At 57.0% G+C, this 20433-nt stretch overlaps 1 protein-coding gene across 1 annotated transcript in view; it reads left to right on the top strand.

Annotated features, from left to right (window-relative positions):
• Nucleotides 1-1892: 1892 nt before the first annotated feature.
• Nucleotides 1893-20433, top strand: part of SMYD2 (SET and MYND domain containing 2) — a gene marked incomplete at both ends in the record, with an annotated part of 37726 nt that continues 19185 nt past the window's right edge. Inside the window, 2 exons of the mRNA XM_084244772.1 lie at nt 1893-2065; nt 15764-15827. Coding sequence (XP_084100898.1) covers nt 1893-2065; nt 15764-15827 — 237 coding nt within the window. The remainder of the gene's footprint in view (nt 2066-15763; nt 15828-20433) is intronic.

Raw genomic sequence — 20433 nt, 5'->3', positions numbered from 1 at the left:
ACTTTCAACCCAAGAGTTTATCCAAGATGTGCCTAGGTAAGTGTGTATTCATAAACGTCTAAGTTTGACAAATGTCTTTCACTGACATAGAGTCTCCATCTTTAATAACACACAATTGTTAGGCAACTTTAGTGTCCACCATGGGTGCACCAGGAAAGAAATGCGGTGGGGGCATACCACCTACTCAGCAGGATGCTGAAATTATGGATTAATAAAGTAATATGATTAATGAATGCACTAAGCACAATGCCTGGTCCATGACATGCAGTAACTAATGGTAATTCTTACTGGAGTGTGAGTGAATCTGTTATAGGACAGGGGGAGGGGCAGCCCAAACCCCGCAAACCTGCCTATTCTAAATGGGTTCTGCCATCCGCCACATCAACACAAAACACATAAGACTTTAATGGGAATGAACTTTAATAAAACTAGGAAACAATACAGGTAATGCAGAGTTTAGTTTCTAAATGAAGCACCCAAAGTTACCCGTCCCCTCGTGGGTAAAAGTCCATCCAAACGGGATTGGCCCAGAGCAAGGCCCCAAGGCCTGCCACAAGTCTAAAGCATCTTCCAATGGGGACCCACAGAAAAGGGCCAGAAACAACCAGACAAGCCCGGAAGGAAAAGAGCAAAATCAACATCAAGATAAAAGCTGCCATTGTCACCTCCCCATGGGTCTCACCCACATCTGTGTCACCCAGTCCATGACCAAAAAGACAAGAGCAGTTTCTTCACGTGTCTCTAGGCTCCACGCGCCACCTCCAAGTCTCCTGGCTCCATCCAGCTTCCTTCCTCAGTCTCTTCTGCAGCTTCTCTTCTTCCTGCTCAGCTCCACCCTCCCTTGGGTGGGGCAGGGAACCTCCCCCTTTCCTGGGGACCACCCTGTTACAAATGCACCCAATGCAAAAACTCTGGGCTACATTTTGCCCAGTGACTGGCATTGTAGGTGCTCAGTCAACACGTCTTAAAAAGTATAAAAATATTTCTTTACAGGGGCTAGAGGCATACTCATTTTATGAATTTTATTGCTGTGTCAAAAATTTTGCTGTCCTGATGACTTACTCCAAATCATACTCATCTTTCCTTTCTGAAGCAGTCCTGAATTGACGTGGTAACAATGTCGGAGATCAAACCGCATCATACCTTATCTTCTGCTGACGTTCTCCCATCCACCCAGCCTTTGCAGTCCTGTATGGAGCAGCCGACTGCCTTCTTCTCATAGGAACAACGCTAAGAGCAGACATGTGGTGGGACCCAGGTGTTAGACACCCTTCTGCAAAGCTTGAGGTGTATTAAATCTCCTACGTGACTCACGGCCGCGTTGACATTTCGAAGATAAGTTAGCTGAGTGGCTGAGCAATCAAAGGCACTGCGAGTTCCAGCCTAGCAGGGCCGGCCCCGGCCTGGCACCGACCCCCTCCCCACCACCACTCCACTCTCTGCCTCCTGCGGGGAGCCCCCTAGGAGAGCAGCACTCTGCGTCCATGTACTTAACTTCCACCCGCGGGGCCGGCGAGGCCCAGGCGAGGAAGGCTCCCCACAAGGTATAAAGATGCCCAAGTTGGAAAGGCCGTGACCCCCTGAATACTCAGTTCTTGAAACGTCCCCTGCGGCCCCTTTTCCCGGAGGTGACGCATCCTCCGGGCCCGCGCTGGCCGAGGGGGCTCCCGGGGCGACGCGGCCCTGCGCCCCGCCTCCCCCCGCCGGAAGCAGCGGGAGCGCGCGGGGCGGCCGGGGGCCCCTGGCGCGGGCCGGGCGGGGCGGGCGCGGCCCTTCCGGGGAGGGGAGGCCGCGGCGTCCGGGCGCTCCCAGCCCGCCCCGCCGCGCGCGTGACGCGGCTCCCAGCTCCGCTCGCGGGGCGCCGGCGCTCGGAGCACAGCGCCGCCGCCGCCATGAGGGCCGAGGGCGCCGGCGGCCTGGAGCGCTTCTGCAGCCCGGGCAAGGGCCGGGGGCTGCGGGCGCTGCGGCCCTTCCGGGTGGGGGAGCTGCTCTTCTCCTGCCCGGCCTACGCCTGCGTGCTCGCGGTCGGCGAGCGGGGCAACCACTGCGAGCAGTGTTTCGCCAGGTGGGTGGCGGGCCGGGGGCGCGGGCGGGGGAACCTGGGCGGCGGGGTGAGCGGGGTCCTGGCGCCCGCGGGGGCGGGGGGCGGGGGGCGGGGGCGGGCGGGGCGGGGGGCGGGGGCGGGCGGGGCGGGGGGCGGGGGCGGGCGGGGCGGGGCGCTCTAGGACCCCGCCCCTGGCGCTGCCACGTGCGCGGGGGCGTCCGGCCGCCGGTGGCGGGTTTGGGCAGCAGCGCGCCCGGGAGGGCTTAGTGCGGTCCGCAGCAGGGGCCGGGAGCCGGGCGGCCGCTCCCAGTCCCCGCACGCGCTGCCCGGCCGGCCAGGGAGTGGGGCGCGGGAGGGGGTCCCGGGAGGGGACGCCGCCGTGGGTCCCTTTTCCCGTGACCCCGGCGGGGCGCCCCCACCTTGCAGCCTGCCGCAGACGTGCCGTTCCCAGCCGGGGACTGAATGACACTCCGTAGCTCCTGGAAAGCACGTGACTGGCCCTGTCCTCACTGAGGGCGGGAGGAAGCCTGGGTCTGACCCACACCTGGGGGTCTGTAGCCGGCTCTCGGGGGGATGGGCGGGCAAAAAGTGAGGCTGGCAATGCTGTTGATTGCCACTTGCGCCCTCCGTCCGTGCTCATGAATGTGCACGTGTGTTCACGGAGCCCACACTGCACATAACCTCCAGCGTCACGGCAGTGTCAGACCCGAAAGGCACATTGGCAATGGCCAGTGCGGCAGGCTCTGCATTTCACAGGCCGAGGCGCTGCCGCCCAGGGAGCCAGTATGCCCCAGAAGTGGTTACACCTGTAATGCAGGAATTCCGGTCTGCTCTGGTAGGTTCTGTGTTTCCCTCCTAGTTAGGCGCCGCCAGGCCCCCAGGCAGACTTGTGGGTGGCCTTCACTTTGTCCCTGGGTCTCACCACCTCGAGGAAGGGGCATCTCTCCGAACTTGTTTCTTTCTGCATCTCTGAAATGAGAGCCCTGGATGATGCGAAGCTCACCTGAGCTCCCGCAGGTTCCAGATCTCCAGTCCAGCACGCCCAGGAGGACTCGCCCTCCCCGGCCTGCGTGCCGCGTTCTAGGCTGACAGGAGAGCGGGACAGAGGCTGAACCCGGAGTAATCTTGTGCAGACTCCCCGCCGGAACTGCCTTCTGTGGGGAATGGGGGGCCTGGAAGGGAACTAGACGAGCCGCGCGGTGGGCAGCTTACGGGCTGCATGTGATGTGGCTCTTTGAATTGGAGAGTGGAGAGCGGAAGGGTCGTGGCACCACTTTGCGCGGTTTGAGTGAAGTGAGCATTGGGTTTTCCCAAAGTTAAAAAGGCTGCTGTGACTGCTCCCTTGATCTTCTCAGCCTCGCTGTGGCTGGGAGTCTGAAGCCGCGTGGGTGTCTGCAGAGGCAGGAGCCGAGCGGGAGAGCGGGGTCACCAGCACGGAGGTGCGTCCGCCGCGGGGGTCCTGGCCGCTCTGGCGTCCCTCCCCTGAATTAAGACGCCTGGGTGAGGCACGTAGTACGTGCTCTGATGATAGATACCTGTCCACACCTCCAGCGAATTAAAGCTCAGACTCCTGAGTTTAGAGGGGAGAGGTGGACTGGAGAGGTGTTCTTTGGTGGTGAGTGTCCCCAATGCCGTCACCTGGGCATGCCATTCCCCCCTCCCTCCACACACACGTGAATGGTCAGGTGCATTTAATGAATTGCTGGTGACAAAGTTTCTGAATGACATTGGTTTAGTGCCCTGTCTGTTGCCTTAGGCCATTCCCCAGGGCAGCCATGTGCTTCCTTGAGGCCACCCCACCCTGGTGGGAAAAATGGCTCCCACTTTCCCCTCTGTCTTGTGAGAGCTTGTGTAAACACCTGCGATCCTTCCTCTATCTCCCCAAGGATGTTGAAATTGTGTGCTGATACCACCATGCCCAAGAAACAGGAGAATGTTTGTTCTCCAAATCTCTGATTTCTAGGAAGCAGATTGGAATCAGCGCTCAGGGCATTCTCAAGGTTTCCCGCCATTTCCTCTGGCAGCTCTTGCTCTGGCAACTGATCCCCTGGCCAGCTCTCCTGGAGGAACAGGTGTCTGCAGGTGCCACAACCAGTAGGAGCTCATGTCTCAAATCCTGATGCCCGTGGGGCAAAATCCTCTGCCCTCGTGTCCCCAAAGCAGACTGCTCCTCAGCCTTCCCTACAAAAATTTTCACGGCAACAATACTGCTTAAAAAATGGGAGTCCTTCAGCCCTGGCGGGGCCTGACCCTGGCCTCTGCCCTCCCGAGGGGGTTGTCTTGGGTGCATTTTTGAACTTGCTTTTCCAGCACTAGGCCCCTTTATCTTTACCATGTGCATGTTAGTACCTAGCTAGGTGAGACGTAGATTAGATGGCGGGAGTCAGGGCTAAGCAGAGCCCTGGTGTGCCCCCAAAGTCTGTCCGGTGTCTGGCTGGGCCTTGTTTGATGCGCTCCAGTGATGGATGCTAAATAGCATGACTGAATATTGCAACTCCAGGGTTCTGTTGTGGGAAGTAGGGGTGGGACCAAGAGAGCTGGAGGAAGTACTGGACATTATCCACCAGGGGGCATCATGCCGTCACCATCCACCCCCAGCACTGGCCTTTGGAAAGGTCATTGGCCATACCTGAGCTTCCCAGAAACCATTTCGAGAACAAAAAAGCTTCCAGAGTGGAAACATCCACAGCTGTCTGTTAACTAGACCACCTGGCACCCCTGTGAGCCGCACAAGGGCCCCTCAGCCAGCTTCTTTTTCTGCCCTCTTAAATGGCGGCCAGAGTGCGGGCAGCCAAAGAGCACCTGGTTCCCTGCACTCCATTGTGTGTCCACGCGCCGTAAAACTTGCTTTTGGGACTTGTGGTCCAGTCTTTGGCTTGCAGGCTGCTAAGTCTTGTGCACATGGGCCCAGAGCAAGCAGCAGCTCTCACTCTTGGGAGGGACCACCAGTGAGCATCTGGGATCCATTTTCTGCATTTTCCAAATCCTAATGGAAGTGATCTAATGCTCCTGCATGGGCAAAGCTTTCTCTTTTTCTCAAAAAATAAAAAACCTTCTTCGGGCCTTCCTGGTGGTGCAAGGGGTTGTCAGCACTGTAAAGCTATCTGCAGGCACTGCAGCACAAGTTCGATCTTGCAAAGCACCCTGGCTTTGCCTGTGTGGGAGCCCCACTCCTGCTGTTGGACCCGAGGGGCTCAGGACCCAACTGCCTGCTTGGAAACAACTGACAGAAACAAACTGCCACAGGACATCCTGAGGTGACTCTCCCGCCCATGAGTTAAAGCGGCCTTTGAACGCCTCTCCCTCCCCAAAGTCCAGAATCTTCTCAGTCAAAAAACCTAAAGATCCCATGGAAGATTACATTCTTTGAAATCACGTCGCTCTTCTGGAGCTCAGAAAGCACCCCCAGAGACGTTCTTACCCCAAGGAGCATGGAGTTGGGAGCACTTCATCCGTTTTCTGCAGGAAGAAACCGTTGGACAGCGTGAGAGGTTTGCTGGAATCTTGCTTGGTTTATGTCAAGTACGTCCTCTGTGACCCCCCTTTCCACCGCCCCCTTCGCCTGAATCTGCTGGGGTTCTCACCTAAAGCTCCGACTTAATTCATCCCTGGTTTCTGCCTTACCCCCATCCCACAGGTAATGCAACAAATGAACGCAAAATCTAGCAAACTGGCTCAGCTGCTTCTCTCCAGCCTGTGTTGTTTTGGGATTGGGGCTTTATGTTGCCCTGCTTTGGAGTTTGCTAAGAGCTCCGTGGATTTTGGATCAATTATTTGACGGAAGGTGAAAGCACAAGGCCCTTGGCTTTGTTGTGGGCTTGGAATATTTGTGACTATCACGAGGAGTGAGCAGGTCCCCTCCAGCTCCACACCTGCCTACAAGGGATGCTGCCCCGCCCTCTGCGGTGAGCAGCTCTGCAGAACTTTTTGCTTTCTTGCAAGTGGGTCCGTTACCCAGGACCTTGCTCTGGGTGCATGTTCAGTTGGAAAGGTTCGGGTACAGAATTCACGGTGCAGCCTTGAGTGGCCATCCCTGGAGAGATGTCTGCAGCCAGGCGGCTCCCACATGGTGTCAGAAGGTTCTTCAGAAAATGCTAAGCTGCATCTTGGTTTCTCAGGGATCCGCTGAGCCCCTGGGCTGCCTGCAGCATGGCAGCGCCTGACTGGCAGGAGAGCTCAGAACTGCTGAGAACCCGGCAGCGTAGAGGTCCGCTTGAGTGTGAGGCTTGCGGAGAAAGTCCTGACTTCATTGTGGTTCTAGGCGTACCCTTTGCTTACTTAGGTCTCTCTCACCTTTGTTTTCAAGTCAGTCTTGATAAATACCTTCTTCCTAGGTTCTCTGACCCGAAGTCGCTACGACTGTATGTCCGACACTGGTCCTCAGATGCGCAGTCTCAGACTTATCACCTGCCCCCATCTGTCTGGGCAAGGCCAGAGCATGTGAAGGGCATCCCTCTGTCCCTCCCCATGCACACCTGCTGGATCTGCCTTCATGGCACCGTGCACCGGGTAGACCTAAAACCAGACTCCAACTGTCCTTGAGCTGACCCGTCACCTTGTTCTGCTCTTCCCTGGGGGCGGCCAGGGGTGGACCAGGGCACTGTTTGCCAGCCTCTCTGCCTTCACTCTGTTTCCCACCCACACCCCCAGCCTCACAGCAGAGCTGTGGGACTTGTGGGGCGTAGTCCTTCTGAGGCTTGCAGTCGCAGTGAGGGGCAGTTGAGGGGCTGAACCCGAGACCTTGGCCTCAGTAGCAGGGTCGGGCCTGCTGACGGGTCACAAGGCCACAGACCTCCCTGCCACTCCTGACTGTGTGCCCCATCCCCAGTGAGGCTGCCCTTGCACACTCACATGCTAGAACACCAGGGCACCTGAGTGTGGAGGAGAGACAAGGGAGTCGCAGTGAGACGGGCAGAGGCTTTAGGCTCCAGGAAGACCTGTCCTCCCGGTCCGCGCATTCCCGCACATGCCTGTGTCTCTGGGACTCCTCTCCAATCTGAAATGTAAAAATAGTACAGAGCTCCTGGACCAATTTATGAACATAAAATTTGGTGAGTGTTGTCCACGAGGTGTTGTCCACGAGGTCCAGATGACTAAGGGAAATGATGGTGTGTGTTGTTACGTGGTGTGGTGAGCGATTGGCAAAGTTCTAGTCCAAGGTGAGATATGAGGAAGACCAGGTTTCCAGACCCAGGAGCAAGTGTGACCGAGGCGTCCGAGGTGCTGGGGAACAAGGGTGAGGGGACAGAACCCCCAAACCTTACTGCCTTCCATGAGACATGGGCTACGCCCTCCAGGCCATGAGGGTAGCGTAGGGGGCTTTTAGGGGTGGGGCTCCTTCCCTTTGGTTTGCCGCGGCATCGTCACGGCGCCAGGTGGAGTAGGGGGGTGAGGGTGCAGGTAACCCTCTGTTGCACTGGGAAGCCTCATGGCCGCCTCCAACCGAAAAAGGAACTGAGACCCCGCACTGCTCCAGAGTGCTCTTGTGCACCCTCCCTGGGTCTGGGCCACTTCTGCTTTTTCTTATTCATGTGGCTGAAAATGGGCAGTCTGTGCTTGTTTTAAAGAAAACTTCTGAAGCCAAGAGCTCAACCTCGTTCCTGGCTGCCTGGGGGTACCACACACCCTTCCTGAGTAAGGTAGCTGCAGGTATGGGTGCAGATAAGACAGGCAACCTGCTGGTTTCACTCGCTGTCACCCCCAGAGACACCCAGGTGCCCCGCCTTCCCCCGGTAGTGTGAGGGGTGGGTCAGCGCTCGCCTGCACCCTCCCTGAGGAATGATGGAGCCCCGTGCAGGTCAGGGCACCCGAGTGGGTGGTAGGTGAGTGTGCAGGGAACTTCGGCCCCAGCCTGCTCAGTGGCACGCACCCCTGTGCGCACACACACCCACTCTCCTTTTCATGCTCAGGCAAACCTCCCTCTGTGCCTCCACCTGGCTGACTCAGGTTCTGGGGGGGTCTGCCCTGGTATCTGCAGGCTACACCTGTCCCCTCACCCTTGTTCCCCAGCACCTCGGACACCTCGGTCACACTTGCTCCTGGGTCTGGAAACCTGGTCTTCCTCACCTTTTCAGCCCCCACACCTGGTCAGAGACCTGGCACGGGGGCCCCGGAAAGCACTTGTTAAACGCTTAGTCTTGTTACTTCCTTCACTCAGGGCTCTGGCCACCCTCACCTGGCCGTGATTCGGCTCCTTCCGTCCTGAGGGCGAACCCTCAACCCACTTCCCCCACTTCTGCAGCACAGACTTCACAGAGTCTCCCACCCTCACCCCAACCAGCTCCTCTTGCTTTGACCTTGGATGCTGTCCCGGTGCCCCCCGGCCCCTCAGAGGCAGCTGTGTGGTGATGCTTCTCTCTGTCCACCCCAACCCTGTGCTTCTTCTGGTTCCAGCCCTGGCCCAGGAAGGGGCTTACACCCCAAGTCTGTTCTCAAGCCAGACTTGCTCAGATCCTCTCCCTCTTTTTCTGGCCATATGTCCAGTTAGACATTGCCCCATGCCAAGGGGCTTCAGAAGGACTGGCCACCGCCGTGCTGAGCAGATGGATGACCAGGGCACGACGCTGGGCCTCACTCCCCATCAGGGTGAGATTTTTAGAAGTGTCTTAGGTTATTGCTTCGCCCTTCATCCTCGTTGAGTGATGCCTTGTGTTTGGCTTTTTAAAATTTTCCCCGTGACATCTCTTAATTCCTTTTCTCTCTCCCCACCTCAGTGCCCTCACGGTGTTTATTACCCCCTCTTCCTCTTGTTTTTGAAAGTTTCATATTATTAATTTATCTGCTATGCAAATGTCCAGTATTTTTTAAAGATTTGTTTGTACATTTATTTATTTATTTTTAAAGATTTGTTTATTTATTTATACAAACACTGGGTACAGTCAGAAGCGCGGGAGGTTGAGAGAATTCACCAGAGCCAGAGAGGGGAACAGAACAGGCAGACCGACGAAATACAGTGCTGAGGGGAGCAGCGGGTGCAGCAGGAGAGGTCTGCGCGCCATGTATGTGAGACCCTCGCCGGTGGCCGGGATCAAACCGGCACTTGCAGAGGCTGCGGGCAGCTTTGCAGCCCAGCGCTCAACCGCTGCGCCATCAGGGGAGGCCCTAAAGATTTATTTATGCATAGAAGAACTGGGGTACAGGCCAGAGGTGTGGGAGGTGAGAGGATTCACCAGAGACAGAGTGGGGAACAGAACAGGCGGACTGACTGAATACACTGCTGCAGGGAGCAGCAGGGAGACAGGAGAGGTCTGCTGCGCCATGTGGGTCACCTCCCTGGCCTGGGATCGAACTTGTGCTGCGATTAGCTTCATAGTGCTTCGTCTCGACCCTTGCGCCACCAGGGAGGCCCTGTCCAGTATTTTTATCATTCTTACTGATGAGCACTTAATTTTCTCAAATACCCTTTATAGCATTGAAAATGGCTGCATGTCATCCTTTCTTCTGGCTGAAGAGTACTCCATGGCACAGATGTTCTGTGTTTTCTTGACCCGACTGTCCCCCGATGGACATTTAGGCCCCTCGTGTCCCAGTTACTGCAAATGATGCTGCTGTGAATCCTGTGGAGCACATGGGATTTTTTGCTGATGGTTTCATATTCTTTGGATAGAGGCCCAAGAGGGGGTTGGCTGGTTTGCTTTTTTGTTTGCTTTTTTGTTTTTTTAAGACTTTTTCATTTATGCACACAAGAGCTGGAGTACAGGCCAGAGGTGTGACAGGGCAGGGGGTAGGGCGGGTGAGAGGATTCTCCAGAGACAGAGTGGGGAACAGAACAGGCAGATTAACCGAAGTACACTGCTGAGAGGAGCAGCGGGCGAGTCAGGAGAGGTCTGCTGAGCATGTGGGTTGCTCCTTGGCCAGTCAGGGATCGAACTCATGCTGCAGAGGCTACAGAAGCTTCATAGGTTGCTTCTTAACCCCTTGCACCACCAGGGTGGCCCCTGGCTGGTTTGTTTTGATTGAAGCAATGTGGGTTGTTAACACACAGGGTCCAGATGTACAGGCTTTATCAATTTCTGCACACCACCTATAGTCTGGTTCCAGGTAAGTGCCTCCTCCACCCCTTTACTTCCTCTGCCTCCCCCGTAACTTCTACTTTGTTCCTAAAGTCCAAGAGTTTTTGTTTCTTATCACATGGGGTGAAACTCCATGGCACCATCTTTCTCAGGGTGATCTACTTCACGTAAGGTGTCCCCTCAGGTTTCACATAGGTGCAAAGTTGCTCACACGCTTCAGCCCAGGCTTCTCCAATTCTACGTTGTATGTGCTCCCACAGCGTTTACTTCACGCTTGCAGCCTTTCCCCTGACAACGCTGGGCCAACAGTCTGGCCGTAGGCCGCACAGGTCAGGTTGGTATGGTTCCAGGACAGTCACCGGGGATGCATCTCTCAGGACTGGTCCGCGTTGCTCAGCCTGGTGCGTCTCCCCGCACGTCCTGTCAGCCGCACCCTGACCGGGGTCCGGGATGAGCCAGTCCCGTCCACGTACCTCCCTGGGTGTCCTGGCGGCCTGCGGTCATGCCTGGGGCCCTCTGGTGCTGCGTCCCCCACCTGGTACTGACGCCCGCTCTCATGCTTTCTCTCCAGGTAGCTCCTTCCCCAGAGTAGCCCTCACCTAGTGCTTTGCAGGGACAGCCCTTTTTTAATTGAAATTGCTCAGCTTAGGCAGCCAAAGGTCTCTTTCCTGCCTCGTGCAAAGTTTTAACAGCATTAAGATATTCTTCATGCAGAGACGCAGATGGATTCATATCCAGCTGTAAGGATTAAAAGAAAAACACATGCTAGAATCTGGTTGAATGACATCTGACAAATTTGCTCTGTCAGGGTGAAGCCCGCAAGCGGGTAACTCACGGCATGCATGGGATCCAGCTCCTGTTTGTCTACAGGAGAGGGGCAGGGACAAGAGCCCCTCCTTAGTCTTGTGTAGGGGTCTCATGGGGCCCATCCCGTCTCTCCTGGGCGGAACTGGTGCTCAGGTGTGGCCGCAGCAGTCCTGGCATCTTCTAGAAGGCACGGCTGGTGTTGTGTGCCACAGGGAGACCTGCCAGTCTGTGGCCAGAGTGTCGATGGGGGAGAAGGGGCATTGTGAGGGGCATTTTGAGTTTTAAATAGTTGCATTTTTCATTGCTTGGCTTTCGGCCTGACCCTTGTTTTTTCTTTTTCTTTTTTTTTTTTTAAAGATTTATTTATTTATGCATACAAGAACTGGGGTGTAGGCCAGAGATGCAGGGGCTGAGAGGATTCATCAGAAACAGAGTGGGGAGCAAAACAGGCGGATCCACTGAAATACACTGCTGAGGGGAGCAGCCAGGTGACAGGAGAGGTCTGTTGCGCCCTGAGTGTCAGCTCCCTGGCCAAGGATCGAACTCCTGCTGCAGTGACTGCAGATAGTTCACATGCTGAGACTAACCCCTTGCACCACAAGGGAGGCCCCAGCCCGCCCCTTGTTCTGTAGTCTCCTCGGTGCCGTGGGCATCAGGGCAGCGGCCATTCCAGGGGTCTGATCTTATTGCTGACATGTCATTTTATTGTGCCTTTGGAAGAAATGATGGATGTTCTCTGTTCTCCTTTGAAAGGAAGACTCCCCAGTCAGTAGGTATTTGGGATGCAGAGGATGAAGGAGCAGGAACATTCAAGATCATTTGATCTTGAATAGGAACGTGAGGTGTAAAGTGCTGGGGGAAAACCTTAGGTTCTGGGTCAAGCGTTCCTTCTCTTGCCCAGTGGGGGTTCTCAGGACCCAGGGACCGGGATAGCACACAGGACTTGTGGGAGAGTCTTTTGATGCTGGCTGTTGTTGGGCAAAGGTTTCTCGCCTCTGAGCCCGAGCTAGCGAGTCTGTCCTTCCCGAGGCACAGGTGTCTCACCTCCATGGGCCCTTTCCACCGCCATGGCGTCTGGAGTCGTGTGTGCAGGGCCTGATGGCAGGTAACTGACACTTGGGGTGTGTGTGGCGAGTGTGCATGGTGATGTGAGGTGCGCTGAGCTTGTCAGGACCATGAGGACAGATCTGGGAGCCACTGCCCCTTTCCGGACGGACTCAGCATCCAGGGCTGCTCTCAGCCACGCCAGCGCGCCAGCTCCTCGTGCGCTGTGTCTTAGTTCCTCAACACTTTCTAGCTGACACCTTGCCCTTTGACACCATGTGCCCTCTGACCCCCATCATGCCCTTTCCCCAGTGTCCCTGTTTTCTAATGAGGTTAGCTGCCCCGCTGCCCGCCCAGCTTTCCCCTGGTAAATCACAGCCCCAGAGTTGGGAAAACCTATTAATGGCTACCTTGCTGCCCTAAATATTTCCCTCCTCCCCGAGAGGCCCCGGGCTCTGGCTTCTAACAAGCCTCAGAACAAAGCCCCGCGGAGCCTGGCCCGGCTCTGGGAAGAAGCTCCCTGCAGCACAGGTCCCTTCCCCGGCCCATTGTGGATTAAAGTGCTGCGAGCACGTCTTTCACACTGCACAATCGCCTTGCATTGTCCTTGTCCCCTGACCAGGGCGATAATAGGGCTCCACCACAATTCCTCCAATTTTTCTGTCTCTCAGATAAAAATTGTCCAGTGTGCAGCCACGCGCTCGGGTGGGGGGCGGACTCCGCCACTGATTGTCTTGCTTCAGCCCAGGGAATGGAGGCCGTGCCGCTGGGCTTTTTCCTCTTCCCTTTTTCCTTTGGCTGGGCCAGCCTCTGTTCAACAGAGCCCACTTGTCACTTCTTCTGTCACTGTTCATTAAAAGTAATTGTTATTGCAAACCCCCTCCCTGCCAGAGTTGCCTGCTTTCATGGCGGTGCTGCCAGCCTGTTGCAGTGCAGCATCCTCGCACTCCCGGGATCAGGCCCTTTCATCTCCTGCATCAGCACCCGTGGCCGCACTCACCACCTGCGCGACTTGTTAATTACATCTTGGACTTGTTGATATTCGTGGCTTCCCAATCGTGAAAGCAAGAGAATTAATGTTCGTGTGTCTCCTTCAGTGGAAAGTGACAGGAGTGAGTCTTTCGAGTTCTGTCCCTGGCAACGGCCCTGAGACCCTCGCGTTTCCTGCCCCCGTCCCCACCCCTGTGGATGGAACCTCATCTTGAGTTCCGAGCTCTCTGTGCGCAGCAGTGTCAATATTTGCCCATGAAACAAAGGCTTGGGGACGTGGTCCTCTAAGCATGAGTCTGAGCAGGATCCTGGCAAAGGTGTCAGCACACAAGCTGAGTAAAAGTTCGGGGTGCACTTCCATCGTGTTTTCTCATGTAACTTTCTTAGCACACCTGTGAGGTAGACGCTAGCTTTTTATTTTACAGAGGAGGGAAGGAGTTCAGAGAGGATGACTAGGTTGCCCAAGATCACATAACCCCTCCAGCACCAGAAAGAAAAAAAGATTTGTGAGCAGTAACTCCCGATTCATCCTGAACTGTGAAGCGGGAGTCTGGAGGAGGTGGGATCAAACAGGAGGTTGCTTGCTCAGGTGCACACCTGGCTTCTGGAATATGCTTCTGACGTAGTTAGAAAATATGGTCAGTAACACACCTGATGATGTTTGTTCTCTCTCTGTGGCTGTGCAGGTAGCCAGCCTCCCCCATCCAGGGAGTGCCCTTCCAGAACCTTCATCAGCAAAGCCTGCACTCGGGACATTCCCGCAGGACCAGGCCAGTTCTGGAAACTTCTGAGACTCCTGAAGAGCTTTATGAAAGCTTTCTTTCCCACGTCAGGGGACTGTTGAATCCGGTCACATTGCAAAGGGGGATTCAGGGCGTCTTCAGCAGCAACAGTAGATCCCTGGATGTCCCGTGGGAGTCTCTCGGCAACACTTGGGTCAGCGATGGTCAAACACGAGGTCACCTCCCCCTCCCCATCTGGTATCTTTTTGAAGAGTTTTGACTTCACCTACTTTCTAAAAGGGTCACCTGGGCCAGCAGGCGCAGAGACCTGAGCCAGAGAGGGCCAGGAGGAGTAGGAGTGAGGGGTCCCCCTGCCCCCCAAGGAGCTGGTGTTCTTCCTGCTCCTCTGGTTTGTCACTGGCACAGAGGGATCAGAGATCTATTCTTCGGCTGCGCCCCCCACAGCAGAGGGGGGAGTCTTCCAACCCGCCCTGCCTGGGTCTCCTGGGTGTGACCTGGAGGCTGTAGAACAGCCTCCGCTGCTCACTTTTCTGCAGATTCTGTGGGAGATGGTCCTGCCACCTGTTTCTCAAGCCAATCAACATACCATTCCCTGATCTTGCTCTATCAGGGGGGCCTTCCGTGATTCCTATGGACTTCAAGGACCCACGAGCCCTTGGAATTTTATAAAATTTTTAAGTGTTGGTGGGTAGGGGGGAGGTGTGTTGTTGGGGAGTTAATAACTTAGATCAAATTCTCAGAGGTTCTGTGACCTCCCCTTAGAAAATAAGCACCAACAAAGGACTTTTGGGTGCACATTTGGGGAGGGCACCCCACCTGCCCTCTGTTTCCGGCGTACCTCCTTTCTGTGCAGCAATCTGGAGGACCCTCTCTGGCTCTGCTGGTCTCCACCTTCCGCCTGGCACTTGCCTGTGGCCTGGCATGGCCTGTGGTTGCATCCTTGTTCCTGCACCCTTCTGCCTGTCCCCTCCCACCGGAACGCAGCGAGCAGTGTCCGCGCCCTTCTCTCTTGTCCCCAAACACAGAGCCAGACTTTGCCCCTGGGTTGATTCAGGCCAGAGAAGAAGCTTGGCTAAGTTGAGTGGGCTCCTTTCTGAGCCATGGAGATGTGCAAACTCTGAGTATTTATTTATGCCTCCAGCACAGGATGCGTTTTGCTCCCACACATTCCTCAGTCTGCTTCTGGGAACCCGAATGCTGTCAGGAAAACTGCAAGGCGGCGTTTTGGTGCCAACAGCAGCATTTTTGGGAACACTTTGGTTTCCGTGGGTGGCGTGTGGTGACTGTCACTGGTTGACGGGTGCGGTGGAGGCTCTGCCAACAGTGGTGTGTGTGTCCTCGTCAGCTGGGGGCACCGCAGGGGTGGGCTCTACCGGAAGCCGTAAGGCAGGGGCTGGGCGGACTTAACATGGGTCACAGTTGACATGAGCCCCGTGCTTGTCCCCCTCTCAAAGGTGGTTTTGAGACGTGTGGGGGGTGATTCAGGTCTGGAAGGAGCCTCCACCCTTCCAGATGGCAAATTCCCAGCAGTTCAGAAGCGACCTTGACCCTGACCTTCATGGGAAACAAGCTAACAGTCAGGGACCAGGGAGTTGGGACCCGGCGAGGGGGCGGAAGAGTCTCCCCACAGCCTGCAGGGTGCGGGCACCAGTCTTGTGATTCTGCCCACGACCTCTGCTTATGGGGAGGCCCACCATGAGCATCTGGACATCTGGACACTGCCTACTGGTAGCTGGGTCTCTGGATGATAAAGGGGGTCCTCACATTGAAGTCCCTGGTGCCAGTGAACCCCAACCCACATCTGTGTGTCAGACCTCCAAGATGGTCTGTTCCTCCTCAGAGGTGACACTGTCGGGCACAAGCCCATTGACCTGCCCAGATGCTGAGGGACAATGCCAGCGATGACAGCTGGGGTGTCCCAGCAGGCTCGGGAGCCCAGCCTCATCCTTGGTCTCAGGGGCGAGCTCCCTCCACAGGAACCAGGCCTCAGGCTCCTGCACATGGAGTTTCATGAACTCCCTCCCACACCTCCCAGGAAGGTGCCTCTGGGCTCGGCTCTGGGGGGTAGGGATGTACCTCACATGTCTCGCTCCTGCCTCCACTGTGCCCTTTCTGTTTTTAAGGAAAGAAGGACTGTCCAAGTGCGGACGATGCAAGCAGGCGTTTTACTGCAATGCGGAGTGTCAGGTAGGCATGGGGCCCACGGCAGGGAGGGCCTGTTCCCCTGAATTGGGGACCCCCAAGTCCTCCTCTCCCCTCTCCCCGAGAACCCTGCTGCTGCTGAGCAGTGTCTGGGCATGCTGGATACCCTGCGTGTGGCAAAACAGACATGCAACTGGGAGTAGGAAGCCTCATTTGGGTTCCACCATCAGGGCCAAAAACGAGGTGCAGGGTTGCTGGGAAGGACGAGCAGCTGGCCTCTTGGATGCAGATGATGGGGTGTCAGCCCAGGTCACTCTGCCCCCAGGTCTGTCTGCCCACCACAGGCCGCCAGCAGCAGGCGACAACTCTGGAATGACACGAGAGGTGTCAGCGCTGTCTTTGAGACTTGAAATGTTGGCCCTGGCTGGTCTGTCCTTATGGCCCCCTGGGCAGGTCCCTGTTGCCCACAGCCCATGACGAGCTGGAACCTGCCTCCTCAGGGGCTGCCGCCGCCCTGGTGCAGCCCCAGCTGGCTCTTGGGGCTCATGGGAAGGAGCCAAGTGTTGGGCTGCAGCAGACAGGCGTGTGTCTGGCGGGTCTGGCTCTCCTGTGACAGTGGGAGGGGGAAGGTCCAGGGGTGTCCCCTGCGCTTTCTCTGAGTGCTGCTTGCGCAGTTCCCCAAAGGCACACCACAGAATCCCAAGGTGGAAATCCGGCCCTGGCCTCTCCACACACCCCGTTCCTCACTCATTGTTACTTCCACGGAACCCTGTGCAGACCCTCGGGGAGTGAGACGTGTGGGGCATCGCTCTGCGGGCAGGCTGCTGTGCCTGTCTGTGTCTCGTTTTGCTGTTCTCCTTCCCTTACTCGGCACCCCCTTCATCCATGCCCCGTTCAGTGCCTTTTGGATCCCCATGATTTCCTTTTTCTCCTCTTCTCCCTGGGCCTTGGGGAAGGGCCACTACTAGCAGTGGGCGAGGCGGCTGCGTTGGCCTCTCTTCTCAGCTGACACAGGGAGGCACAGCTGAGCCTAGGGTCTGGGGGTATCTCAAGAGGAGGAGACCCCAGGTCCCCTGAGGTAGGCTTCCAGAGTGGTCTGCCTGCCAGGCAGCAAAGATGGAAGTGGGCTGGGAGTGGACATGTCTGAGAGTGGGACCTCCTTACGCACAGGAGAGCTCAGGCTTTGCTCCCACCCGCTGTGGATGGGGTGTTGGTGGACTGAGTTGGCAAGGCCACCAGCCCTGGGAATTTCAGCTAGAGGTTCTGGGTGGTTCCTGTGCCTCTGGGCCCTCATCTCTGCCACTTGAAGACTTGGAAACCCTGTTTATGAGGGTGCGGCTGCCCTTCCTAGGGCTTCATGTTAACCAGAGACCCCAGACGGCCGACTTCTCCCTGCACCCCAGGCAGCTGGACAGCGTGTCTGCCCTGCAGAGAGCTGTGCAGGGGGTCAGACTAACAAGATTGCTTGGGGAGCCAGAATGAAGGACCCACCCTGGTATGGGAAGTCACATTTAGAGGCTTGAGCCAAGGTGGCTGCTTGTCAGAGTGTGGCAGGCAGCTTCCCCATCGCTCACTCGGGCCTGGGCCAGGGCACTCACTGGCACGACTCTGTGGTTCTGTGCATTGCTGCTGAGCACCTTGTGACCGTGCTGCCCCCAGGTGAGTCTTCTGGCTCCTCCAGAAGACAGGGTGGACTGACCATGATCTTCACCTCTGGCTCCTCCTTGGTGCACCAGGCTGGATGGCCTGTCCGCGGCCACACGGGTTGAGCTGGGGCTCAGCTTGCACATGGCGTGGCAGCCTTCCCCTGTGCAGTGCTGAGCAGGGGCTGCCGAGGGCCCTCAAGGAGAAGAGGCATTGTGGCAGAGAAGGGCCGTCACGAGGAGAAGGGGCATCATGGTGGAGAAGGGCCATCACAGCTGCGAAGGGATCCTTCCAGGGCCGTGGCCTTGCCTGGCCTCGCAGGTGCCCAGGCTGGTCCCTGCTGTGGGCTCCCTCTCGCCAGGACCCAGCACCTGATGCAAGTTCTCCCCAACCCCCCATCTCCAGTCACGGTGCTTTGGGATTTAGCTTATTTGATGCTATCAGAGGACTCGGTGCCAGTTTACTTTGCTCCCCGCTCGCCTGACCCAGCATGGTCCTGCCAGAGGAGAGATTTTAATTGACAATGCATGAAAGGGTAATGGGAGGAGATATAAAAGAAATAGAAATTCTTTGTAGTGAGGCTTATTTTGTCACCTGTGCATTTTAATGAAGTATATTTATTTTCATAAATATGCCCAGAAAGTGTGTGTGTAATTCTCTCACCCTGACTTCATTAAATGCACCAGGACGCAGGCAAGAGGATCATTCGGGACATCAGGAGAGGGGAGAGGGGCAGGCTCAAGCATCCTGGGGCATTTCACATTAACAAGCAGCGCCATGCATGTCTCGCAATGTCAGTGCTGGGCTATGGGTGGCCCTTGGGGGAGGGAATGGGCCGAGGGCGAGATGTGCTGGACTTTGCTCGTGGGCTGGGAAACACCTGGTGCGGCCGGTGTCTGAGACGTGCTCACGAGCACCTTGTGCACGGCCTTGCCTTTAAGCTCCAGGGCCCAGGCTTCGGCCAAGTCGGTCTCACAGCCGAGACACAGGGACCCTCGCAGGCTGAGCTGCTCTTTCTAAAGGTGGCCGGCACCAGCAGGGAGGATATGCATGAAGACCAAAAGCATCCATGTGGCATTGCTGGTGGGGGGCCGAGGGAGTGCGGGCCCGTGCATGTCCTCGCCTGGGGTCTGGCCGCACCCCCTCCTTCCTGAGGGTGCCCATCCACTGCCCCTGGCCCCCTGGCATTCCATCTCTCTGAGACAGAGGTCCTGGAGGCCCCAGGTCCTGCCATCTCTTCTCACCGTCCCCAATGATGTGGACCTGCCATGTAGGAGGACAGTGTTTCAGAGGTCGGCACAGCAGGAGAAGCGGTGTGTGCAAGAGCTAGAGAGGCAAAATCCCTGTGTCCTCACCCAGTCAGACAGCACCCCACTCGTTCTTCAGGGGCCCGGGTGCCGTGACACTAACTGCGCGTTCCATGACACTGTCATGCTGGGGGAACCTCAGACATGGTCCTCAGTCACATCTGTCCCATCCAGCAGGCTGGCATGGCCAAGATGTGTTTGTCCCGGGCCTGGGGTTTATGATTTCTAGGGCAACATTAGGGCAAACCATCCGGCTGTGTAAGCTCATGGGCCCCCATGGCAGTAGCGATGCGGGACGGGATGAGAGCCTGACACCCCAGCAGATGCTGTCCTTGCCCCTTTTTTCCAAGCATGTGAGCGAGCAGTGCCAAGCGGTGCAGCTCGTGCTCCTGCATGCCCGCCGCTCGTCACGCCTAACTGGGTAGAGGGTGCCGTGACATGGAAATGACGCATGAGTTCCGTCAGGCAGCTCTGCCCTCCCCGGAAGGTCCCCCGCTCCCTGGCCTCCCTGCTTAGTGTGGGCCTGGCCCCCACAGCAGTCCTTCCTTGCTACTGGTACCCCTCTATAGCCCTGCATCTGTAAGTCCCTTGAAGGCAGACTGCACCTGCCCCCGTCCCTGCCTCCTTGGGAGCCGTGGGGCTTGTGGAGTGAACAAGTGAAGGAACCAGCTGTGGAGACCCCAGCTTGCTGCTGCGGGAGTGTAGGCTGTGGTGCTTCTGGGGTGTCAGCTTTGAGAACCCCCTGGACCCTCGGCGGGTACCGGGTTCCTGTTTCCCTGGGGAGTGGCCGACAGTTGCTTGCCTTCACATGCTGAGTCTGGTCTTCATTGTTGGAAGGTGTAAAATCGTAGGCTCCACGCTCTGGAGCCGCTAAGTAGCTCCGGGATCATGTTGTTTACAGCCAGGGGTGCAGCCGCGTGGGGATTAGGATTCTCCGCGGCTCACAGTAGGGGCGGGGATGCGCTCCCAGATCACACCAACCCCCGCGCTGCATGCCCTTCCCTGTGGGGACTTCCCCGTCTGTGAATGCCACCCTGTGTGCTGTGCACACGCCCATGGAGGCACACGAGTCACCCGCACGGGTTAGGTTGGCCTGTGAGCTGCTCTCCTGGGGTCCCGGGGTGCTTAAGTGCCTGCAGCATAGACTACGGCTTGGAAAACACAAGCCCTTCCTGCACCAAGGTCACCTGGCAAGTTGTGCTTTGTTAGAGCTCCTAGGTTCACGGCCCAGGGGGTAGTTGGGTGGTTGTAGGTATCCTGTGAGCCCAGCAGGGGTCCTGTAGCCCACTGGTACCCCTGGACCCAGCCCTCTCTGTCCTGCTCTCCCTTCCCCCTCAGACTTGGCACCCAGCGCCTGGACCACCTCTTCTGCTGCAGCTGCATCTCCATCGCTACCCTGGGTCCTTCAGCCATGGGCCCACGCACCCCTGTGCCCCACCCACCCACCCAAGCAGGTGGCCCCCCCTCCAGATGGGGGCGCGAGGGCGCATCTTCATTCCTTCGGTGACTTAGCTGAGTGTCAGGTCCCCAACATGGACTGAACAGACTAGTCCCTTCCTGTCAACAGGGGGAGACAGCAAAGCCGGCAGCTACTGCCTGTGAGCTCAGGTGTGAGGAGCCTTGAGTGAGGACAGGGTGAGGGGCTGTGTTTGGTGGGGCACGTGGCACGAGTTGTGGGGAGAACGATGGTGGGGAGAATA

This window comes from Talpa europaea (assembly GCF_964194135.1).
Source record: "Talpa europaea genome assembly, chromosome: 10".
NCBI classification, from domain to species: domain Eukaryota; kingdom Metazoa; phylum Chordata; class Mammalia; order Eulipotyphla; family Talpidae; genus Talpa; species Talpa europaea.
Note: the sequence above shows the minus strand (reverse complement) of the source record. Positions and strands in the feature narration are given on the sequence as shown.